The sequence below is a fragment of the Littorina saxatilis genome, linkage group LG9, assembly GCF_037325665.1.
Source record: "Littorina saxatilis isolate snail1 linkage group LG9, US_GU_Lsax_2.0, whole genome shotgun sequence".
In the NCBI taxonomy this organism is placed as follows: Eukaryota; Metazoa; Mollusca; class Gastropoda; order Littorinimorpha; family Littorinidae; genus Littorina; species Littorina saxatilis.
Genome location: NC_090253.1, coordinates 37,891,108 through 37,910,870, shown reverse-complemented (window position 1 = coordinate 37,910,870; position 19,763 = coordinate 37,891,108). Strand labels below are relative to the sequence as shown.

The 19,763-nt window shown below is 39.6% G+C and overlaps 1 protein-coding gene across 4 annotated transcripts in view; it reads right to left on the bottom strand.

Moving 5' to 3' along the window:
* The window catches only part of LOC138975978 (sarcoplasmic/endoplasmic reticulum calcium ATPase 1-like), an 82,804-nt gene that overhangs the window by 4,252 nt on the left and 58,789 nt on the right, over positions 1–19,763 (bottom strand). For 2 of the 4 annotated variants that reach the window (XM_070348758.1, XM_070348757.1), the window contains exon 25: positions 13,980–19,337. In XM_070348758.1, the coding sequence (XP_070204859.1) occupies positions 19,137–19,337 (201 nt within the window). In that variant the 3' untranslated portion in view covers positions 13,980–19,136. Of the gene's footprint in view, positions 1–8,790; positions 8,844–13,979; positions 19,338–19,763 lie in introns of those variants that run through there. The other 2 variants (XM_070348760.1, XM_070348759.1) reach the window with 2 other exon arrangements.

Genomic DNA, 19,763 nt, shown 5'->3' with positions numbered 1-19,763 from the left:
GTAAACCAAACTGGTATCAAAAGATGGGGCTTACTTTGCCCTATATATCATATATAGGTGAGGTATTCAATCTCAAAAACTTCAGAGAAAATGTGAAAAATGTGAAAAATAGCTGTTTTTTAGACAACATTTATGGCCCCTGCGACCTTGACCTTGAAGCAAGGTCAAGATGCTATGTATGTTTTTTGGGGCCTTGTCATCATACACCATCTTGCCAAATTTGGTACTAATAGACTGAATAGTGTCCAAGAAATATCCAACGTTAAAGTTTTCCGGACGGCCGGACGGACGTCCGGACGGACGGACGGACGTCCGGACGGACGGACGGACGGACGACTCGGGTGAGTACATAGACTCACTTTTGCTTCGCATGTGAGTCAATCATTTTTTCATTTGTTTGCTTATTTGTGTTTTTTTTGTTTTGTTTTGTTTTTGTATTTGCCATGCTTATTTGTTTTAGTAACAGCACTGTTTTTGTTATCAAACCCTTGTCCCATTATTTTCTCTCCCCCCAAACATTCTAAAGATAAAAATCAAGGTTGTAAACAAATTACATAATTATGACGAGCTTACCTGAGTAAGTGAAGTCTAATTGTGGTTTTATCGACCACAATGTAGAGAGGAAAGGGATTACGTGAGATAGAACGCGGGAATACGTCACTGTTTAACGACGTGTAAATGGTGCAGAAAAAAGAGAAAGAGAGAGGAAAGGGATAGGGAGGGAAAACGGTTATCAGTATAACTCTGAAGACAACTTAGGGCGAGGCACGTAATCCCTTTCCTCTCTACATTGTGGTCGATAAAACCACAATTAGACTTCACTTACTCAGGTAAGCTCGTCATAATTATGTAATTTTATCTCCCACAATTCCGAGAGGAATGGGTCACGTGAGACTTTAAAGTCTGCAACATTTACACCCTAGCACTGTCGATGAATTGAAATACATATAAACCTACCCCAATTCTTCATGACAGAACAGCCTGTCCAAAACTCCTCCCACTGTCCACTGGTTTCTTGTAAAAAGTTGTGAAGGTGTTAGCCCGACGCCAACCAACAGTCTTCAGAATGGTTGCCAGAGGAATTTTACTTGCAGCTTTACTAGATGCAGCGGAACGAGTTGAATGCGGCGTAAATATTGTCATGTCAATACCCGCTTTTTGTAATCCAATCTTTGTCCATCGACGGATAGTATCTCTCGACACCGCTTTGTGAGGGGCTGTCCAACTGATAAAGAGTCTCGTTTCCGTTCCTCTAAATGCACGAGTTCTTTTGACATATTGTTTCAAATAATGTACAACACAAATTGCCAAATCAGACGGAAAAGCACAAAATACCACTTCATTCTGATGTTTGTTTGGGCCAGAAGTTTTGAGCAAATCCCCAAACCTACATCGTACATCTTCCTTTGTCCAACTCATGTTACGCAAGTCCATCAACCAAATCGCCTGTCCCCTTTGACTAGAGACCAACAAGCACAACAGCACAGTTTTAAGCGTCAATTGCGCCAGCGATAAAAATTTTGCCGGTGACCATTCTTTTAAAAAATTTAGCACTAGATTAGCGTCCCAGGTCACACAAGTACGGGGCAAAGCTGGCCGTCTGTTGAAAGCTCCTTTCAAAAACTTCTTCACCAGTGGATGACAACCCACTGAACAATTATCCTGAAGGGACAATGCGGAAACAGCGCTTCGTGCCATGTTCAAACTGCTGTATCCTTTGCCTTCTTGGAACAGTTTCGTTAAAAACCTTATCAACTCATGTGGAGAGGCACAAAAGGGATCTCTATCCCGTTCAAGGCAATGCTGAAGCCAGCGTTTGAAATATGACTCGTAGTTACGCTTCGTACCCTCTCTCCAGGCTGACATGATAATGTCTGTTGCTTCATCCTGAATTCCCTGTTTCTGGAGGGCTGTCCGGACAAGGAACATGCTACTAGTTTCATCTTCTTCAGTAGTGGATGGTGCTCCCCTGTCAGTGGATGACTGAGTAAGTTTTCTTTTCGGGGCAACATGACCGGCAGTTCTACTAGTAGACGCAACAGTTTCGTGAACCACACTTGCGTTGTCCATAATGGCACCACCAGCACACACTCCGCCTCTAAGACTTCTATCCTTTGGAGCACTCTTGGAATGAGACTGAAAGGCGGAAAACAAAACGCCTTGAACAATGACCAGTCTAAGGAAAATGCATCAATGGCAAATGCATCTGGGTCAGGTTTCCATGAAACATACTTTCTTAACTGTGCGTTAACACGAGAAGCAAATAAGTCTACATCACAGAGACCAAACCGATTGATGACTTCTGCAAACACTTGTGTGTCCAAATGCCATTCAATGTTGTGTCTATCTACACGGGATTCTGCATCTGCCTCTATATTTAGGCAACCCGGTAAGTGTGTTGCTGTTACACAATTACTATGTGATAAGCACCACAACCAAATGTCTCTGGCAATGTCGTTGCACAAAACTTTTGTGCTGCCCATGTTATTAATACAAGCAACAGTGGTGCTATTGTCTGTAAGTAACTGAATGTAAGAGTGACATAATCCCCTGCAAAGGGATTTCAAGGCAAAATAAGCTGCTTTAAGTTCCAAACAGTTAATATGTTCAAAAGCTTCTTCCTTGGTCCACATTCCACCTGTGGTGCTACCCTGACACTCCGCCCCCCACCCTATTTTCGAAGCATCTGATTTTACTATTACAGTAGGTATGCCTCTGCTAACAGGGGAAGGATATTGCTTTACATTATCAATCCACCAGAGAAGGTCTGAACGAACTTGTTCTGAAACCACAAGTTCTGCATCAAAGTCACCTTTCCTAACAGCAAGGGCTTCATTTTTTGCGATCTCTAATCGTTTAAAAAAGAGAGGTGCAATCCAAACACCCGGTTGGGCAGCCACTAAATATCCGATAACTTCAGCCAACTGCCTAATTGTACATTTCTTTCTTCCAGCCAAATCAGCGCACTTAGTACGAATTTTATCAACTGTCCGGGGGGTCAGAGAAACTAACATGTTCTGAGAATCAAGCTGAAACCCTAAAAACTCAATGCATTGAGTAGGTGTAAATACCGACTTCACAGGATGCACAGTAAAGCCCAAACGATCCAACAAAGCACATGTATCTAACACTGCTGCCTGGCATTCTTCAAAAGTGTCTCCTTGCAAAAGGGTATCATCAATGTATATCAGAAGGGTATGGCCAGATAAACGTAAGTGGGCCAATACAGGCTTTAGTAGTTTCGTGAAAATGCGGGGAGAATCACGATATCCCTGTGGAAGAGCCAGGAACTCAAAAGTTTTGCCATGAAACTGAAATCTGAAATATTTTCTGAACTTGTGAGCGATGCGTATGGAGAAATATGCATCTTTTAGATCAACTGAGGCAAAAAAGCAATCTTTTTTCATTAATGACACTGCGTTTTTTAATGTATCCATCTTGAAGTGAATCTTTTCAATTGTCTGATTCAAATTTTTTAGGTTTAAAATCACCCTTTGACTACCATCTTTTTTCTGACGCAAGAAAATACTGGATAAAAGTTGATCTGGCCGTTGATCCACCTCTTGAACAATCTGTTTCTCCACTAACTTCGCTACCTCATTAACCACTAGCTCATCCTCGGAAGAAGAAAATCTAATTTCTTTCCTGTCTGGAATGTGTTCACCAGTGATCATAAATTCAATTTCAATTCCTGCGACTTGCTGAAGGATCCATCTATCAGAGGTTAACTGTCTCCAACTATTCAAATGATCAGCAACTTTTCCACTATGAAAGTTCTCAGGAGTATTCACAAAATTTGAACTGACCTGTTCCCTAAAAATAGAAACCGCTGGCGCACAAATATCAGATTCTAATCCCGTTTTGTTTTCTTGGAGGGAATCCCGCTCTGTTGGGAGTGGAACTTGGGAGAGAATTTGTGTCCTGTCTGTCGGTTGGAGACACCTCTTCTCTGCTGGTACTGTTGTCTCTGCTGAAACTGTTGTCGAGGTCGCCCTTGGTAGAACTGACGACCTCTGGTGGCGTTTTTTGAAAGGGGCTGTGACAGTGTGGATGATAATTTCCTGTTCTTCACTGCATCGTCGACCCTTTTCGCTAGATCCTCCCCAAACAAAAACTCGTTAGACGTCAGTTTGAAATTTAGCTGCGCATTGCATAAGGCCCTGCAGTCTTGGCTAAGTGTCGGCCTGAGTGCTTCGCGCCGCACTTGTGACAGGTCCTTGTGTGAAGCCATAAGAAGTCGAGCCGCATCGGCCAGTTTGCTAAAGCTGTCACGCTCACTCAACTTCCGACTTGCTGGTTTTTCTTTGAGGTCGGACATAAGCTGAGCGATAATTTTCAGTGTACAACCTACTTGTTCCTGAACAAAGGACAGGTTCGAGTCTCGTTTCTTTGCGAACTTGTCTAACAGTTTGCCATCTAATTCACGATTGAGAGTCGGCGTTCGAAGCGACGTGACATTTTTGGGCCGCGGATAGTTCTGAAGAGTGTCTCGCACACGTGCCCGATCTGATGGAAGAAGAAGTCCTTCCTCAAAACGATCTGCCAGAGATGGATGAATCCCCTCGCCAACTGTATCCACTACTATGCCTGCGTCAAAATCATTGTCCGAAGCAACATCCGTGTCTTCAGCCGAATCAAACTCATTTTCGAACTGCTCATGAGCAAATCTAACCGAAGCACCGTCTTCTCCATCCGCTTGCGACTCTTGCGCCGAACTGCTTTCGGTTCCATGCGACTCGGTTCCACGCGATGTTGAAGCAACAGGCGTCGCATTAAGTTTACCAACTTTCTCCAAATCAGATAGTCTGCCAGACAAGGCAGTCATTGTCTCCAAAATTTTGTCTATTTTCAGAGTAACTTCACAATCACGTGGGCCAGACGAGCTCTTCTCTATTGAAAGAGACTTATCAACTCCCGTCTTTTCTGACGGTATCACTTCAGAAGGTTGTGCTTTCGCCGGTTTCTTGCCGGTTTTCTTCCCGCCAGCAGCACATTCACCACCTCCCGAGTCCGCCATATTCCGAACAAAACCCACACGAAAAAGTTATATTGATTCCTGCGGACGAGCAAGCGCACCCGTTACAGTATGAAAACAATTTAAAATCCACTGCAAAGATTTTCAAATCTTCAATGGATTAGTGCCCAGCCTTAGCACAGCGGACCTTCTGTGGCCCATAGTTCGCCTCAGGCGATAGTAATTGCTGTAATCGAGACAGCTGCTGAAAAAACAAAGAGGCTGCTTCAGCAAATCGTGACTGACTATGTCAGCAAATCGTGACTGACTGTGTCAGCAAACGTGTACTTCATTTCCGTAGCCAAAATAATATGTCATCCTACCAAAACAAGTCACAATTCCGACTGACCTTAGGTCACACGTGCAAAAACAAGTAACGATCCCAACTGACCCAAATATAGTAGGTCACACCTGCAAAAACAATGAACGCGCCGACTGACGCCTAACATTTCCATGTGTAATTAGCTTCGACGAATAAAATTCATACGCGAAACAACAAGTTCCCGGTTCAAAAAACCAACAAACACCGAAAACTCCAAACTGTTTCCTTACCTTGCAAGTTGACACAATGATAAACAATCAAAATAGTCAATACACTTCAACTAACCTACAACTAAAACTTGTACAGAGAAAGGTTAGAGGAAAATGAAAGCAAAGCAAGAGAGACAGTGCACCAACACACGTCTTCACAGGACGGAAACCATTCGTTCAGTGACGTATTCCCGCGTTCTATCTCACGTGACCCATTCCTCTCGGAATTGTGGGAGATAAAATCATATGTAGCTCACTTTGTGTGTGTGTATGTGTTTGTGAGAGAGAGAGAGAGAGAGAGAGAGAGAGAGAGAGAGAGAGAGAGAGAGAGAGAGAGAGAGAGAGAGAGAGAGAGAGAGAGAGAGAGAACCAACCAACCAACCAACCAACCAACTTTATTTTTCGAGGGTAATGGAGTAGAGAGAGAGAGAGAGAGAAAAGACAGTTCTTTTTCCAGAACCAAGTATTGTACCCACAAAGGAATCCAAAGACGAGAGAGAGAATCAAATCATAAACAACATTGGTAATAAACAACCCGGATTTCATAAATTCAAACCAATCTTGTTTTAACCCTGGTAACAATGGCACCAGCATCGATCATAACCTTAATCTTACCATACCAACACTAGTTCTAACTTTAAAGGTAATTTACCATGTTTATATATAAAATCATATCGTACATATAACCTGTTTCTATTAGAAACCATATCTATCTTCAGGTAATGTTGTTTGCGTTTGTCTGTACAACGGGTATGCACATTTTGCATTTTGAAATTTTTAGCTGTCTGTATTTAATTAACTGAAATGAAAATTCAATAAGCTACAAAACAAAAGCCACAATAAGTAAAGCTTATATTTGACAGAACAGAACAAATTAACCACGAGCATTTTTCATAGATAAAACAGGCGACTAGTGTTCTACTATTTGATGACATGCAATCTACGTGACGTCATGCAGACTACGCGCGCAGAGCCGTATGACGTCACTGCAGTGGACCAAGCCAGTATCTGGAGTTTGAAATCAAATCTAAAGTCTTACCAAAAAAACTAAAACAAAAACCAATAACAAAACAAAAAATTACTGGGAGTGGGGAATTGGCTAAGGTAACTGCTGTAGTCAACAAAGCTATATAAATAGGCTCAAATTCAGAGGAACCTCTATCTATAGCCTTTGCCATTAAAAACGCGACAAACGATCTACGGCGGTTTTTATGTTACTTGTTATAGCAAGCACCTGTGGTTTAGACATCGTCAAAAACAAAAAACGTGCACGGAAAACTCATGTCAGAAGACGCGTATATAACACGTGGCGTTTAATTCAGTAAAACGTTTCATTCACTCAAAACCCGTGACCTTTATTACTGTCAATACCACTGTCGGTTGCTTCGGCCACAACTTGTGTTGATTTGAAGCTGTAAGTACCGATAATGGAAAACACGTGCAGTTCTCGACACTATAACCCATTCATAACTCCAGCTGTTTCGTTTTAATTTTGTACTCAATGAAACGCCACGTGTTTTATGTGTCTTCTTGCATGAGTTTTCCGTGCAGTTTTTTTTGTTTTTGACGAAGTCTAAACCACAGGTGCTTGCTATAACCAGTAACATAAAAACCTCCGTCGATCGTGTGTCGCGTTTTTAATGGCAAAGGCCATATTTAAAAATGTTTTTAAAATTGCTGGATTCCGGTGAAGTTGAATATCAAACAAGAAACACAAATCTTTACACGTAATTAAACAAAAGTCTTTAAATAAACTCATAGAATACTTTAAGATGCTCGTTGAATAGTATACACTGCATGCTCTGGTTTACAGTACTATTATTTCATACACATGGGCACACACTTTCTCACAGTAAAAGTTTAGTTATTTACATCAGGTTTCTAAACATGATAATAGTGTTTGAGAGTATCAGGCCACATCAGTAAGAATTATTATTAGATGTTTAGATTATTATCTCCTGTAGAGAATAGATACCTGAATGATAAACAAGATTTTGTATTTCTAGACTTTGCAAAAGCATTTGAATCAACTGATCAGAACATGGCTTGAAACATTTTGCTGAAAAGATGTTACAAAAATAAATGTTTGCAGTATGTATAAAAATAAATAAAAACCAGGTGAGACTTGGTGTTAATTTGACTGAACAGATTATTTTGACCGATTGCATTAACTGCATCTTGCGTGAAACAAGGTGACGTGTGGTTCTGCTTTGTTTTCCCTTATATTACAAAGTTGACACTGAGAATACTTTAAAATGGGGAGCACAGTCTCTAATTGATATCTAATTTTTTTAAAATTCTTTTCCCTACTGATGTCATTTTCTTGCAGGAGACTTTGATTAGCTTGCAGCTGAAATTTAAAATATTAAACCTACCATGTCACGTCTTCAATTGAACATTTGAAGTAATGTAACAAGAGTTCTAGAAGGGTGGCCATTTCTGTGCCAAAGAATACGGACATTTGATAGTACAGCGTGGGTGTTGACATTATTTTTTGAAACATTGTATTCTTCAAAACTTACCTTTATTGCCATTGTAAGTTAGGGAGCTAAGCACTAAATACCTTGTCACATACAGTAACTGCACAAAACAATTTTTTTTAATGTTTGGTAGTAAAAGGTTGGAAGTGTATTTGATACAAATTCATACCTAGTACTGCTTTGTGGAGCCCTGAAATGACTTTAAAAGTTCACCTACTTGGCTGCACAAAATGTGCATAAGTCTGGCTGCATTACTGATTAGGGAAGGGGTGGGTGCAGATCATGTAATTTCTTAAAAAAAAAATTAAAAAAAGGTTTTAACAGCTCAAGGTACAAACTTGGTCCATTGCACTTGTGTCAGCGCGATTATTAAGTGATAAAGTTAGTGGGCTGGGCCTGTAGCAAGCGCCACTACAAGGCGCCAGCACCCTATAAAGGAACCAGCACGGAGGAAAAGTGTTAACCTAGTGTCCGATATCCCTTCCAATTTGGAAACAATTCTCATATGAGACCAGAACAAAACTGACAACGGAACTAGACTGGTTCAAAACCAGAAGCCATCGCACATCCAAGCTCATTCTGGCTCCAGAATTAAGAGTATCGACACTAGGTAAACGAATCTAGTGTCACTCTGTGCTGGTTCTAGTTAGCTGTCTCTGATCTCAATATCGCTGCTTTCTTTATGGGAGCACTGAACAGAAGAGGAGGAGGAGGAGCGCAGAGGTAGTGCGGAGAGAGATGGAGATGTGGCAGTAGTGGTAGTACCGGCAGACAGCAGAGGCGACATTGGTGATGTCCTCAAAAGAACCCGGGATAATCTGCAAAGCACAGCAGTAATAGCGTCTTATTGCGGGTAAAGCAAATAGCGTCGCCTAGTGCATCTTAGTGCTTCTGATCACATACAATCAAAGAATGAATGACCAAATTCCTTTTCAAAAATATCAGTGAAAAAAAAATCATCACATAATTTAACAATCCCAGTATATAATTTGAAACCTAACAATTGTTTAACAAGTATTCATTAATAAAGAAAGCTAAACAGGTTCCTCGATTAACCATTCAGCATTCAGGATTGCAGTAAGGGTCAGAATGAAATACATTTTTCTTTTCTGTGAGGAACAATGAATAGATCAGAGTTGGGTGGGGATCGACATGGCAAGGGCTTGGAGAGGGAATTCTCAAATGTGAGTGAACGACCAAAGATCAGAGAACTAATCACGCTGGAAATATAATGAAAATGAAAAGCTTTGGTCATTCACTCTTTCAAACTACAGAGCAAGTTAGTATAAAGGTGGTGGAAACAAATCATGAAAGTGGTATCAATCATGAACTGGAGATGACGTAAATGAATAAATTATATATATGACAACCAGGCAGTTTGCAGACACCAGCAGATTTCTGCTACCGTTTGATACAACTTAAAATTTTGGTTCAGAATGTGGGTAAACAGTTATTCAATCGTTAAACAGCATGTGATGGAAGGCACATTGTGGAAGGTAGTGCTTTTGTAGGAACCAAACTAAAGGCGGTGACTACTACAACCCCATCTAAATTCAGATTCTAGTGTACAAAAATTAATACTTGAAAACTAGCACACAAACATACTAAGTAACCAACTGTATATATATGTCTCCTCAGTACCAAGTACTTCTATACATGGGAACCTCCCTTTTTTGAAATTTGTTATTTTTTCTTTTGTACTATTTTCATGTTTGTTGCATCTTTTCCTTATTCTTTTATAAATATTTTTGTTATAAAAAACAACTGGAAACTAACATGCCTTGTAAGCAATTCTGACCATTAGTGATAACATACAGTATATCATTTACCTCAAAAATGATGTGATCAATTTTGCAATGGCATGCAAATAATGGCATAGGTACATGTAATTATATTCTGGTTTATGAGGTTGCTTTACAATTACAGTCCCTCTTTACAAATACAATTATTGTTGACCACAAAACAAGTTTTTGATGCATTTAGTTTCACCCTTCTTCTGCTATAGAAACTTGAAATACATTTTTTGGCCCTTTTCCTCAACAGTGACATTTCTTTTTTTATCAAAGCAAAAATTAGATCACTACAGGTTAATATGAGCTGCGAACTACTCCTAAGACTTCGAAACTTTCATAAATCATCAGAATACAAAAAGTTCAAAACAAAATATAAACAACTGAACAAACAAAACAAAGAAACACACACACACACTTATAACAAATCATGCCTTTTACTTCTGAGCAGTGACTACGTACACCTGACAATGAAAATACTCGATTATTTGCAATTTAATTTGCTGCCCTATAAGTTGTACAATTTAGATTTTTGTGTGTGTTAACCTTTAGGCCAAACGTTTCAGAATTTAGAGTGAAAAACCTGTGTTTAGATCGGACTAAAACTGCTTTCATAATAAATGTGCAAGAACTCATTTCAGGACAAAACCACTGTCAAAAATGTGTGTACATGTACTCATGAGACTGTGTCAGGACCTAACTCTCTTTATATTACTCATTTAGTGTAAATTTATCTCCCCTGTTGGATGAAACTACATCCTGTCTGCATCAGTGTGAAGTTCCAGCCCTGTGACAATTGGACTGACTCTTTCTGTCTTTGAGAGACTTCATTTTTCTCAAAAATGATGAGAAAAAAATTGCCAATAGATAACAACAGAGTGACTGAGTAAGAATTGACGTCACTCACATGCTTGGTGAATCCTCTTATATAATTCACAATGTACTCCTATTAGTCAGAGTATCATTGCATAGGACAATAGCACACACACAAAAAAAGAAAAAATGTGTAAATCAGCAGAATCCTTTCTATCCAGCTAGTGGTGAAAATTCCTCGAGACAAAATCACAACAGAATCGCACTGCTGAAAATTCTTCATAAACCATGTTGCAAGAAAAAAGAAATACTATGAAGAAGTAAAGCAATGGTGCAGGCTATACTTATAAAGTTGCCAAGATAAAAGAAGCCGAGCAGCTGAAGTTTCAAAATCAAAAGAACAATAAATGAACAGTAAAATCCAAATATGCATGCCGCAGGGTACAATACATATGTAATAGAAATAAAATATAGAGAGAAGAACGGTAAAATACTAACTAGGAGTTTCTAGGAGAAAACTACTACATTAAATGAAATAAAAATTTATGTGAAATGTTTAAAGAGATCAGCACTATCTGAGACATTATAATAGTAAATAAGATACACGAGGAGTTCTTTGAAATTCTAACATACCTTTTTCACAGGTATGGACATTTTTCCAAGGGCATCCGCATGTAAACTAGTTTTTAAGGAACAAGGATTTAGATAGAAAATGACACCAAAGAGACTATGTCTTGCTCGCTAAATTATTATTATTTTTTTTTTTAAACAGAATTTGGACATTTCTAGAAAATTGCTCCGTTAATACGTTTTGGGATTACCAGGAGTCCTAAATGTTTTACTGGTTTTTAAGTGTGCAGTAAAGAAGTTACAGGGTCACAGAACGAAGGCCTGAACATAAGGTCAGCATGAGAATGTTGGCACAATTCCACACTTTCTGGGTTACAAACAGTATTGAGAATGAAGAGAAACTGATTTTGTGATGCCGATTTTTAGCACAGCGCCCTTTTTTTTTTTACGAAGACTGCCAAATATGGGAGAAAATCAGGGATATGAAAAGGAAGCAGTCTTATAATAGAGATAAAGATACTAACAACGTGAGCAGAAAATCTTGGTAAGCAGCCCCTTGTAAACAAAAGAGGGGTACAAGTTGGTGATGGGAGGGATTACAAGTCCGGATTTTTTATAAGGGCGATGCCACCGTATTTACATGATCTTGGATAAGCTTTTGTCATTATTTTTGTATGTACAAAGTCTGTGATAACACTGCTTGGAACTCTGCATAGGAACTCCTGCTGATCTCACGTTCAGGACAATCCTGTAACTTCTCAAGTGAAAAACAAACGAGAAACCAAAAATCACTGGAAAATAAACAAAAACACAAGAAAAGCCCCAAACCCAGACTGTGTGACAACGGAGGGTAAACTCAAACCTACCAAGCCTTGGAACGTCTCATGCAACATTACCTGCTATTCCGACTTGGTCGTGTGACAGACGTTTTCTTCCACACGAGATTACGTTGATTGTCTAACGAAGCCGTGAGGCTGAGTTAGACATCAGCTAATCGAGTGTAGAAGAAAACTCTGTCACACGACCAAGTCGGAATAGTATTTATGTCTCACAGCTTCAACAGAGGAGAGGACAAACACGTTTTGCGTACTCAAGCTTAACAAACCTAAACACAGGAGCAGCCATTGTCGAGAGATCTACTTTTTGACGGAAGTGACCGAACGACTATGAATGACGTCTCGGTATATGTGAATGACGTCACAGTCATCGTCACAGTCTGTATCTTTTGAAGCATCGCATTCTTCATGACGTCTTTCTGTGTCTGCATCCGCGAAATGTTTGTTCTTTCCGGGATCTTTGTCATCTATGTTCAGAACTCTGTCCTTCAAGTTTCAGACTAACAGGCCTCCCGAATGAGCCACTTTCCAAGGGCAGCTAAATTCGCGTATGGAAACAGTACTGTCGTCTGGGATGCCGTTTTCAGTATTCTCAGCGTTGAAGAATTTGTAAAGAGAAGAAACGATAGCAGCAGGAGAAATAAAAGTCGTGTGTGCATTTTGGGGCTTTTGGAGGGACGATTTCGAGTTTGAATCCGTTCTTGCACATGCTCCAAAGCGTGTAACATACAATCTTGCACACGTTTGCTTAGTAGTGGCAAAGAAGGAAAGCGTGTGACATAGAAAACTAGTCACCATTGGGGAAGGAGAGGGGTGGTGGGAGATTTTGAAGGACGGGGTTGGGGCTGGGGGGGGGGTGAGTGGTCTTGGATTGGAAACATTTACTCAATGTACAGAAACGAGCCAGTCAGGAAAGGTCTGCTGAAGTACCAGTACATTTATTTCTGAACATGTCTATCTGCTATAAGTGATAGGTCAACACCTATGAGAGCAGGTGAAGACTAATCATTTATTTTTTGTCTTATCTATTTCAAAATGTTAACGGGGTGGGGGGTGAGGAAGGATGATTTGCAAAATAATAATTTAATATGAAATCCTAAATGACTAAAGAGAAAAAAACAAAAGTAACCAACTTCTAACTGAACACAAAATTGTTCAGGTTTGGTGCAATCAAAATGAAATTTATCATGCTAAAACTTTCTGCAAACTGCCGTTTTGTCACTTCTGTCAAGCATTTTCAAAATCACGATGATTACCTTTATAATGTGATTAAAGTTTAAACTCACAACAAGAAAGCGTTTATTTTTTCTATATACTGTTTGCACAAGTAGATAAATCATCAATTTAATTCATGCAGGGCTGAACAACAACTTTTCAAGACTTACTTTGTCTTCCATCAGTTATGAGCATTTCAATTCAAAATGAAATGGAAAACAAAAAATTAGTATCTCAAGATGAAACCTACCCTGTGGAATTGAGGTTATGAAGGCGTAGGGTACTTGCACCCTGTTCAAATTGTGGGTATGGTGATAGCCGCAGGGTGGCTCTAGTCAAAACAGTAGCGGTGGTGAAGGCTTCATTCCGTAGGGCGCACACCATTCGCTAGCATGTTAATCCACACCAGTCATTGTTTGTTTGTTGTTGTTTTGTTTGTGGATCTGTGTGAATTTCATTCAGCTTAAATGACAGTGTTGGGTCTTCAAATGTCAATGTTGAGTCAAAGCTGATGTGTTATTTCAAAGTGTGATCTGCATCCGTGACAGTGTCAGAAAGTTATTGTGCAAGTCAAAGTGAATGCGAAACTGCAGATATAGAAGTTATCTGCGTGAATGGAGTATTAGTACCAAAAAAAAATCAAACCTGGAAAAACAATCCTCACTCTAGGGAGCTTGAGGGAAGGGGAAATATACAAGAAAAAAAGGCAAAACAACCACACCATGCACCGTTTCTTTTTCAAACATGATAGACAATTTTTATTCTTGTACAGAATGGAGCATCAACAATATAACTTCTGTGAAAAGAGAACTACCTCCCTTTGACATTTGATTACTCCCCCTGGAACTTTTTTTTCTTCTTTTTTCTTTAGTTCAAATTCTTCCACATACAATGAGATGATACAATATGCAGACAGACAGAAAAAATAAAAGAGGTAAAACAAATGCACAGTACAGAGCATCAAAGTAATAAACAAGAAAATCACATCAGAAAATCTGTTTAGGGAAGGAAAAAAAACCCATCAAGAATGTAAGACTGTCCTGTCCCTGCTTTCAACATGTCACAGACAAGGAAACCAGCAGGAACAAATAAAAATATCAAACTCTCTGAGCCGCTATTGTATTTAATCCTTTTTTGCTTCAATCCCCATAAAATGTTGAGAAATAGTTCATACCCAAACAAAGACATGAAATATTACCTGGAGATTATTTTCACACAAAATCTTCATACAAGATTCTCTACCTCGGAGACCAAAATAAACAGAAAAGAAAAGGTAATACATCCCTGCAAAACTTGTGAGAAGCGACAGAAAAGCAAACACCAAAAGGATGAGCGCAGCTGTCAGTAATGCCTCAAATTAATTTGCATGGACTTTACTTCACCAATCCTCTCAGGTCTCGCGTTTCCACCGACTACAGTTAACCTTGGCTTTGTTCTCGATTTTAATAAATCTGTTTAATATGTATTGTAAAAACTTTTTCTTTTTCTTTTTCAAAAGGATTTTTCTTTGAATCTGGGCCTTCCTTCCTGAACACAGATAATAATATCATAACAGAAACTTAAGATTGTTTAGGCAGTGAAACTCGTTGACGTCATATTGCAAATGATGATTACATGTTATTTATTGCTGAACCCAAAAAAGGCAGGTTAAACCAATAACTTTTTTAAAGTCACATAGCTAATAGACCAATACCTTGAACAATTTCAATTTCGTTTGTCTGTTTCTCATTTCGATGACATTCTTTTGCTACAGAAATTACGAGTCTAGGTCACTCGGCTCAAACAAAGGTTGCGTTCTCATCTCTTTGGTTGTCTGCTAGGCAAGAAGAAATTTCAGAAAGATATGGGAGAAACGTCAAAACTAGCATAAACTGAAGAGGAGAATACACATCAAAGAATGGTTGATCTGAGAAAAATGGAATGCTACTTATCTTTGATGATAAACACTTTTTCAAATATGCCTACACAGTAAGCACAAATGCTTCTTTTTGCGAGAGGCCAGAAAAAAAGAAAACAAGAAGGGCAAAGCCCATACGACTCACATGCTTGACCTTGACCTTTACATGACCTTGACCTTCAGGGTCAAGGTCAAATAACTAAACCTAGCAATGACATCATACACTAAGAACTGCTTTACACATTTTTCCTACCAAAATACATGTGACCTTGACCCAAGGTCAACCAACACAAAGCTGTTAATTCAAGACATAGGAAGTACAATATAAGATGTTTGATGGGTTGTTGACAGACCAGCTTTTTTGTCGTCCGAGGGGGAGCATATCGTCTTTTGTTTCATATTTATTGACCAAGGCCGAAGGCCGCGGTCAATAAATATGAAACAAAAGTCGATATGCCCCCCGAGGACCGACAAAAAAAGCTGGTCTGACAACAAACCACCAAACATCGTTTTTGTCATCATTTTGGTAGTGAGAAAATAAGATAACAATCAACACAGGGAGCCATGCTTTAAAACACGGGTTCCGTGCTGATAACCACACGAGTTCCGTGAGGATAACCACTGGCAAGCAAAGCTGGCGTGTGAAAGCAACTTTCTGTATTTTTGAGTTCATAAAATGTTGGGATGAATATGTCAGGTTTGAGGATGCACAGTTCTGTTTGTTCATCTCGGTATTCCACTCCCTCGGCTTTCAGTTGTGCAGTGTCTTGTCGTCTGTTTAGGTCTGGGGAAACGCCAATGAAAAGAGCCGAAGAATCCTCGAGCGTTTCTATTGGGTTTGCTTTTGATTATCCATGTAATAGGGCTTCCTGCAACTATGGTAACCGGGGATTTATTCCCCGGGGAACATGAGATTTATTTCCCAGGTGCTTGTGAATGAAAACTCGTGAAAATGATGACAATGGTGCTTATTGGCTCTTTCTACCATGAGATATGGTCACTTTTAGTGGTTCACTACCTTATTTTGGTCACATTTCATAAGGGTCAAAGTGACCTTGACCTTGATCATATGTGACCAAATGTGTCTCATGATGAAAGCATAACATGTGCCCCACATAATTTTTAAGTTTGAAACAGTTATCTTCCATAGTTCAGGGTCAAGGTCACTTCAAAATATGTATACAATCCAACTTTGAAGAGCTCCTGTGACCTTGACCTTGAAGCAAGGTAAACCAAACTGGTATCAAAAGATGGGGCTTACTTTGCCCTATATATCATATATAGGTGAGGTATTCAATCTCAAAAACTTCAGAGAAAATGGGAAAAATGGGAAAAATAGCTGTTAGACAACATTTATGGCCCCTGCGACCTTGACCTTGAAGCAAGGTCAAGATGCTATGTATGTTTTTTGGGGCCTTGTCATCATACACCATCTTGCCAAATTTGGTACTGATAGACTGAATAGTGTCCAAGAAATATCCAACGTTAAAGTTTTCCGGACGGACGGACGACTCGGGTGAGTACATAGACTCACTTTTGCTTCGCATGTGAGTCAAAAAGTAACACGGTCCATCACTGTCAATTTAAATTTTTAAAATTTTTTTTAGGAAACCAGATTATTTGTGGTTTTATAAAAAAAGTATTTTGAATTCAAGTTTTGAATGAAATGTTAACAAAATGACTGAACAAATTTGCTACAGAATCACAAATGTGATTTCAATGTATATATCTGAGAGGTTGAGAAAAAAAAAAGAATGATGATTTCACGAGTACAGTGATCTATGAAAAGAGAAAACTGTGGTGGCAGAGGTACCTTTATAATGTTGTGCAACATGGTTTATGAAGCTTGATGAAAAGTATGGTCCCGCATGTACAGTAAATATCCGATTAGATCATATCATACACGAAAACTGAACCTCGACTCAATCCTGCATACAGAGATACAAAAAGTCCAACCCTTAACATTGAAACAGGCTTAGATCTAATCCATGAGGTGGTTTAGATCTGCTTACTCAAGGTTCAGCGTCTTTAGATACCAGTTCTCAAAACAGGACCCTAGATCTAACCCTGCATCCGGTGTGGTATAAAAGCGACACTCTTTCCACTGCCACATTCACGCCGCTATAAATATGATCATACCAATCATGTTGGAACAAACACTACAACATATACACCTAAGATCACAATAAAAATACCCAATGAACTTGGAAACAACAGCTACGCTTCACGATGTTGCATACCGAGTATGAGAAAGTATCACTGATATAACAGCCAAATGGAAAGTATGAGCAACTCTGTACACAAGACATGCACACCGCACACAACAATCTGCCACAAGTTTAAGACTGTCCAAAGCACAGCTATAGTGCCTGCATTTGTTAATATTACGGAAGCCGCTAGTTGACAAAAATACGCCAACTACACAATCATAGCATTTTTCACTATTTTTTGGTGAAAGGAGACAAATGGATGATTCACTAATTTCCCCGAATGAGCTAAAAAGATGAGTTGTTCAAAGGAAAACTGTACACACATCAGGTAAAAGCACAGGTACGAAATGGAGTGTCTTCTTGCAACAATCTATCACCCGCAGCATGAAGCAAGCTCAAGCACTAGGTAACTGCTCAGGATACCTTGGTGGGGCAGAGTATTTGATTTATCACCCACTCCCCCAAGCACGTTTTTCTTGGTCTCATATATCGCCCACATCTTTGCATTCCACTTTCCAAAAAGCTTACTCAATCACACGACACACGAGAACAGCACACACTTTAAATTGTACAAGTACACACAGAGAAAGGACACAAAAACAAGGGAGATCTACCATTTCAAGATGCAAGTCAATCATGTAGTGAACAGCGCCATTCTCTTCAAACTTTCATAACGATACTATCAATTTAAAACAAATATCTAAAATGTTCAAAAAGGGGGAAGGAAAAAAAGTGAGAAGCTCATGGCACTCACAACTAGAAAACAACCAACACGTTTTTAAAGCAATGACAGATTACAACAACAAAAAAACACACACACAAACACACAGACAAAAAATGATCAATGCTTCATAAACATCTGAACTGGTGCAATGATGACTGAAAGACATCACCCTATGCTGAGAAGACCTTCAGGGTTATCTCAGCAAAATGCAAGGATGAAGAAACCATGACATTTGTGTGTTAAAAGGAGGAGGACAAAACACTGACTACCGGTACATATATACCACACACAAAAATAGAACAACAATCCACCAGCGCCAAAATGGGGGTGGGTGGGGGCAGAACAGCTCACATATTTGTGCCTGCACATGCGGCAGAACAATTCAGTTTGTTGACGCTGTTGTCGTTTCTCGATGTGCTATGTACACTTGCATGAACTGCTTCCGTGAAACACAGTTGACTACCCTGCTTCTGCCCGTCACTGATGCATTGTATTTCGTTTAAATGGCAAAAATGATTGTGCTGTGTAAAACTTTGAGGCAAACAGCAATTTCTGTTTGTTTTCTTTCTTTTTTGGGGTAGTTCAACAAATTTTTAATAAGGGTCAACTTCAGTGCACAGCATACGGCTTGTTAAATGGGAACAGAATATGTGTTTTTGTCATCAAGACTTTTGGCAGGAATCTTGCTGAAATGAGGACCAATCACTTCAATAGTTTTTGTACTAAATGTCACAACAGCACCACATTGCAAAATGACTTCTCACATTGGTAACTACAAAAAGGGAGCTGGTAAATAACTCTGCTGTTCTGGTAACCGTTTCTTTCACTTCTCACATGAAGGATAACGGAAAGGGCGCTTTCTTTACCAAGAACAGAGCATCAAACACTTTTGTTTATTCAGAAAACAAACACTGGCCAAAATGCAATGCATCAGTAACAAAGACAAAATAAAAACAAATTTTAGGAGGAGAAGATTTGGGGGGGGGGGGGGGGGGGGTGTTAGAAGGCAGAGGCTGCGAACAATAAATAGCAAACCAAGGAAATAGGCAACTACTATCATAAAGGGGAGTAAACCAGCATTGCAATGTAGATGGCCCAAGTCGCCACCATCCAGTGCATTGAGAATAGTGGGTTTTTACCATCAGCGAACTTGCGGGCGACAAATTTGAGAGTTTCGTCCAGTATGATGACTGGGATGGAGATCTTTAGCACCGCAACCCACTCTTCGACGCCCAGCGGCGTGATCTGGAAGATGACCTGCACACACACACACAACAGGGCGAGTAGGTGTTTGCTACAGAAAATCTGAAAAAGCAGGGTCTTACAAAAGAGGAAGTCTTAAATTAGGGGGTCTTAAAAGGGGGGTTCCACTGTAGCACTACAGATAATCACTGACAGAAAAAACACAGAGGTAGTTCATTTATTCTACACCATGGTACCTGCCATGTGAGGCTTCTTCGACCAGAGAACACCCTTCAACAAAGCCCATCTTTGTTTGGAAGTCCTCTTGTTTATTATCTTGACCAAAATGTAACCTGTCATGACAGGCCATCTCCACTGCAAGAACGGACTTTCTGCTGGTCCCAAGGGTGTCCTTTCATTGCAGGTACCATGTTAACTCAGAATCAACACACACTGTGTGAGATATTAACATAAAAGTCAGCTCACTAACATGAAACCAAG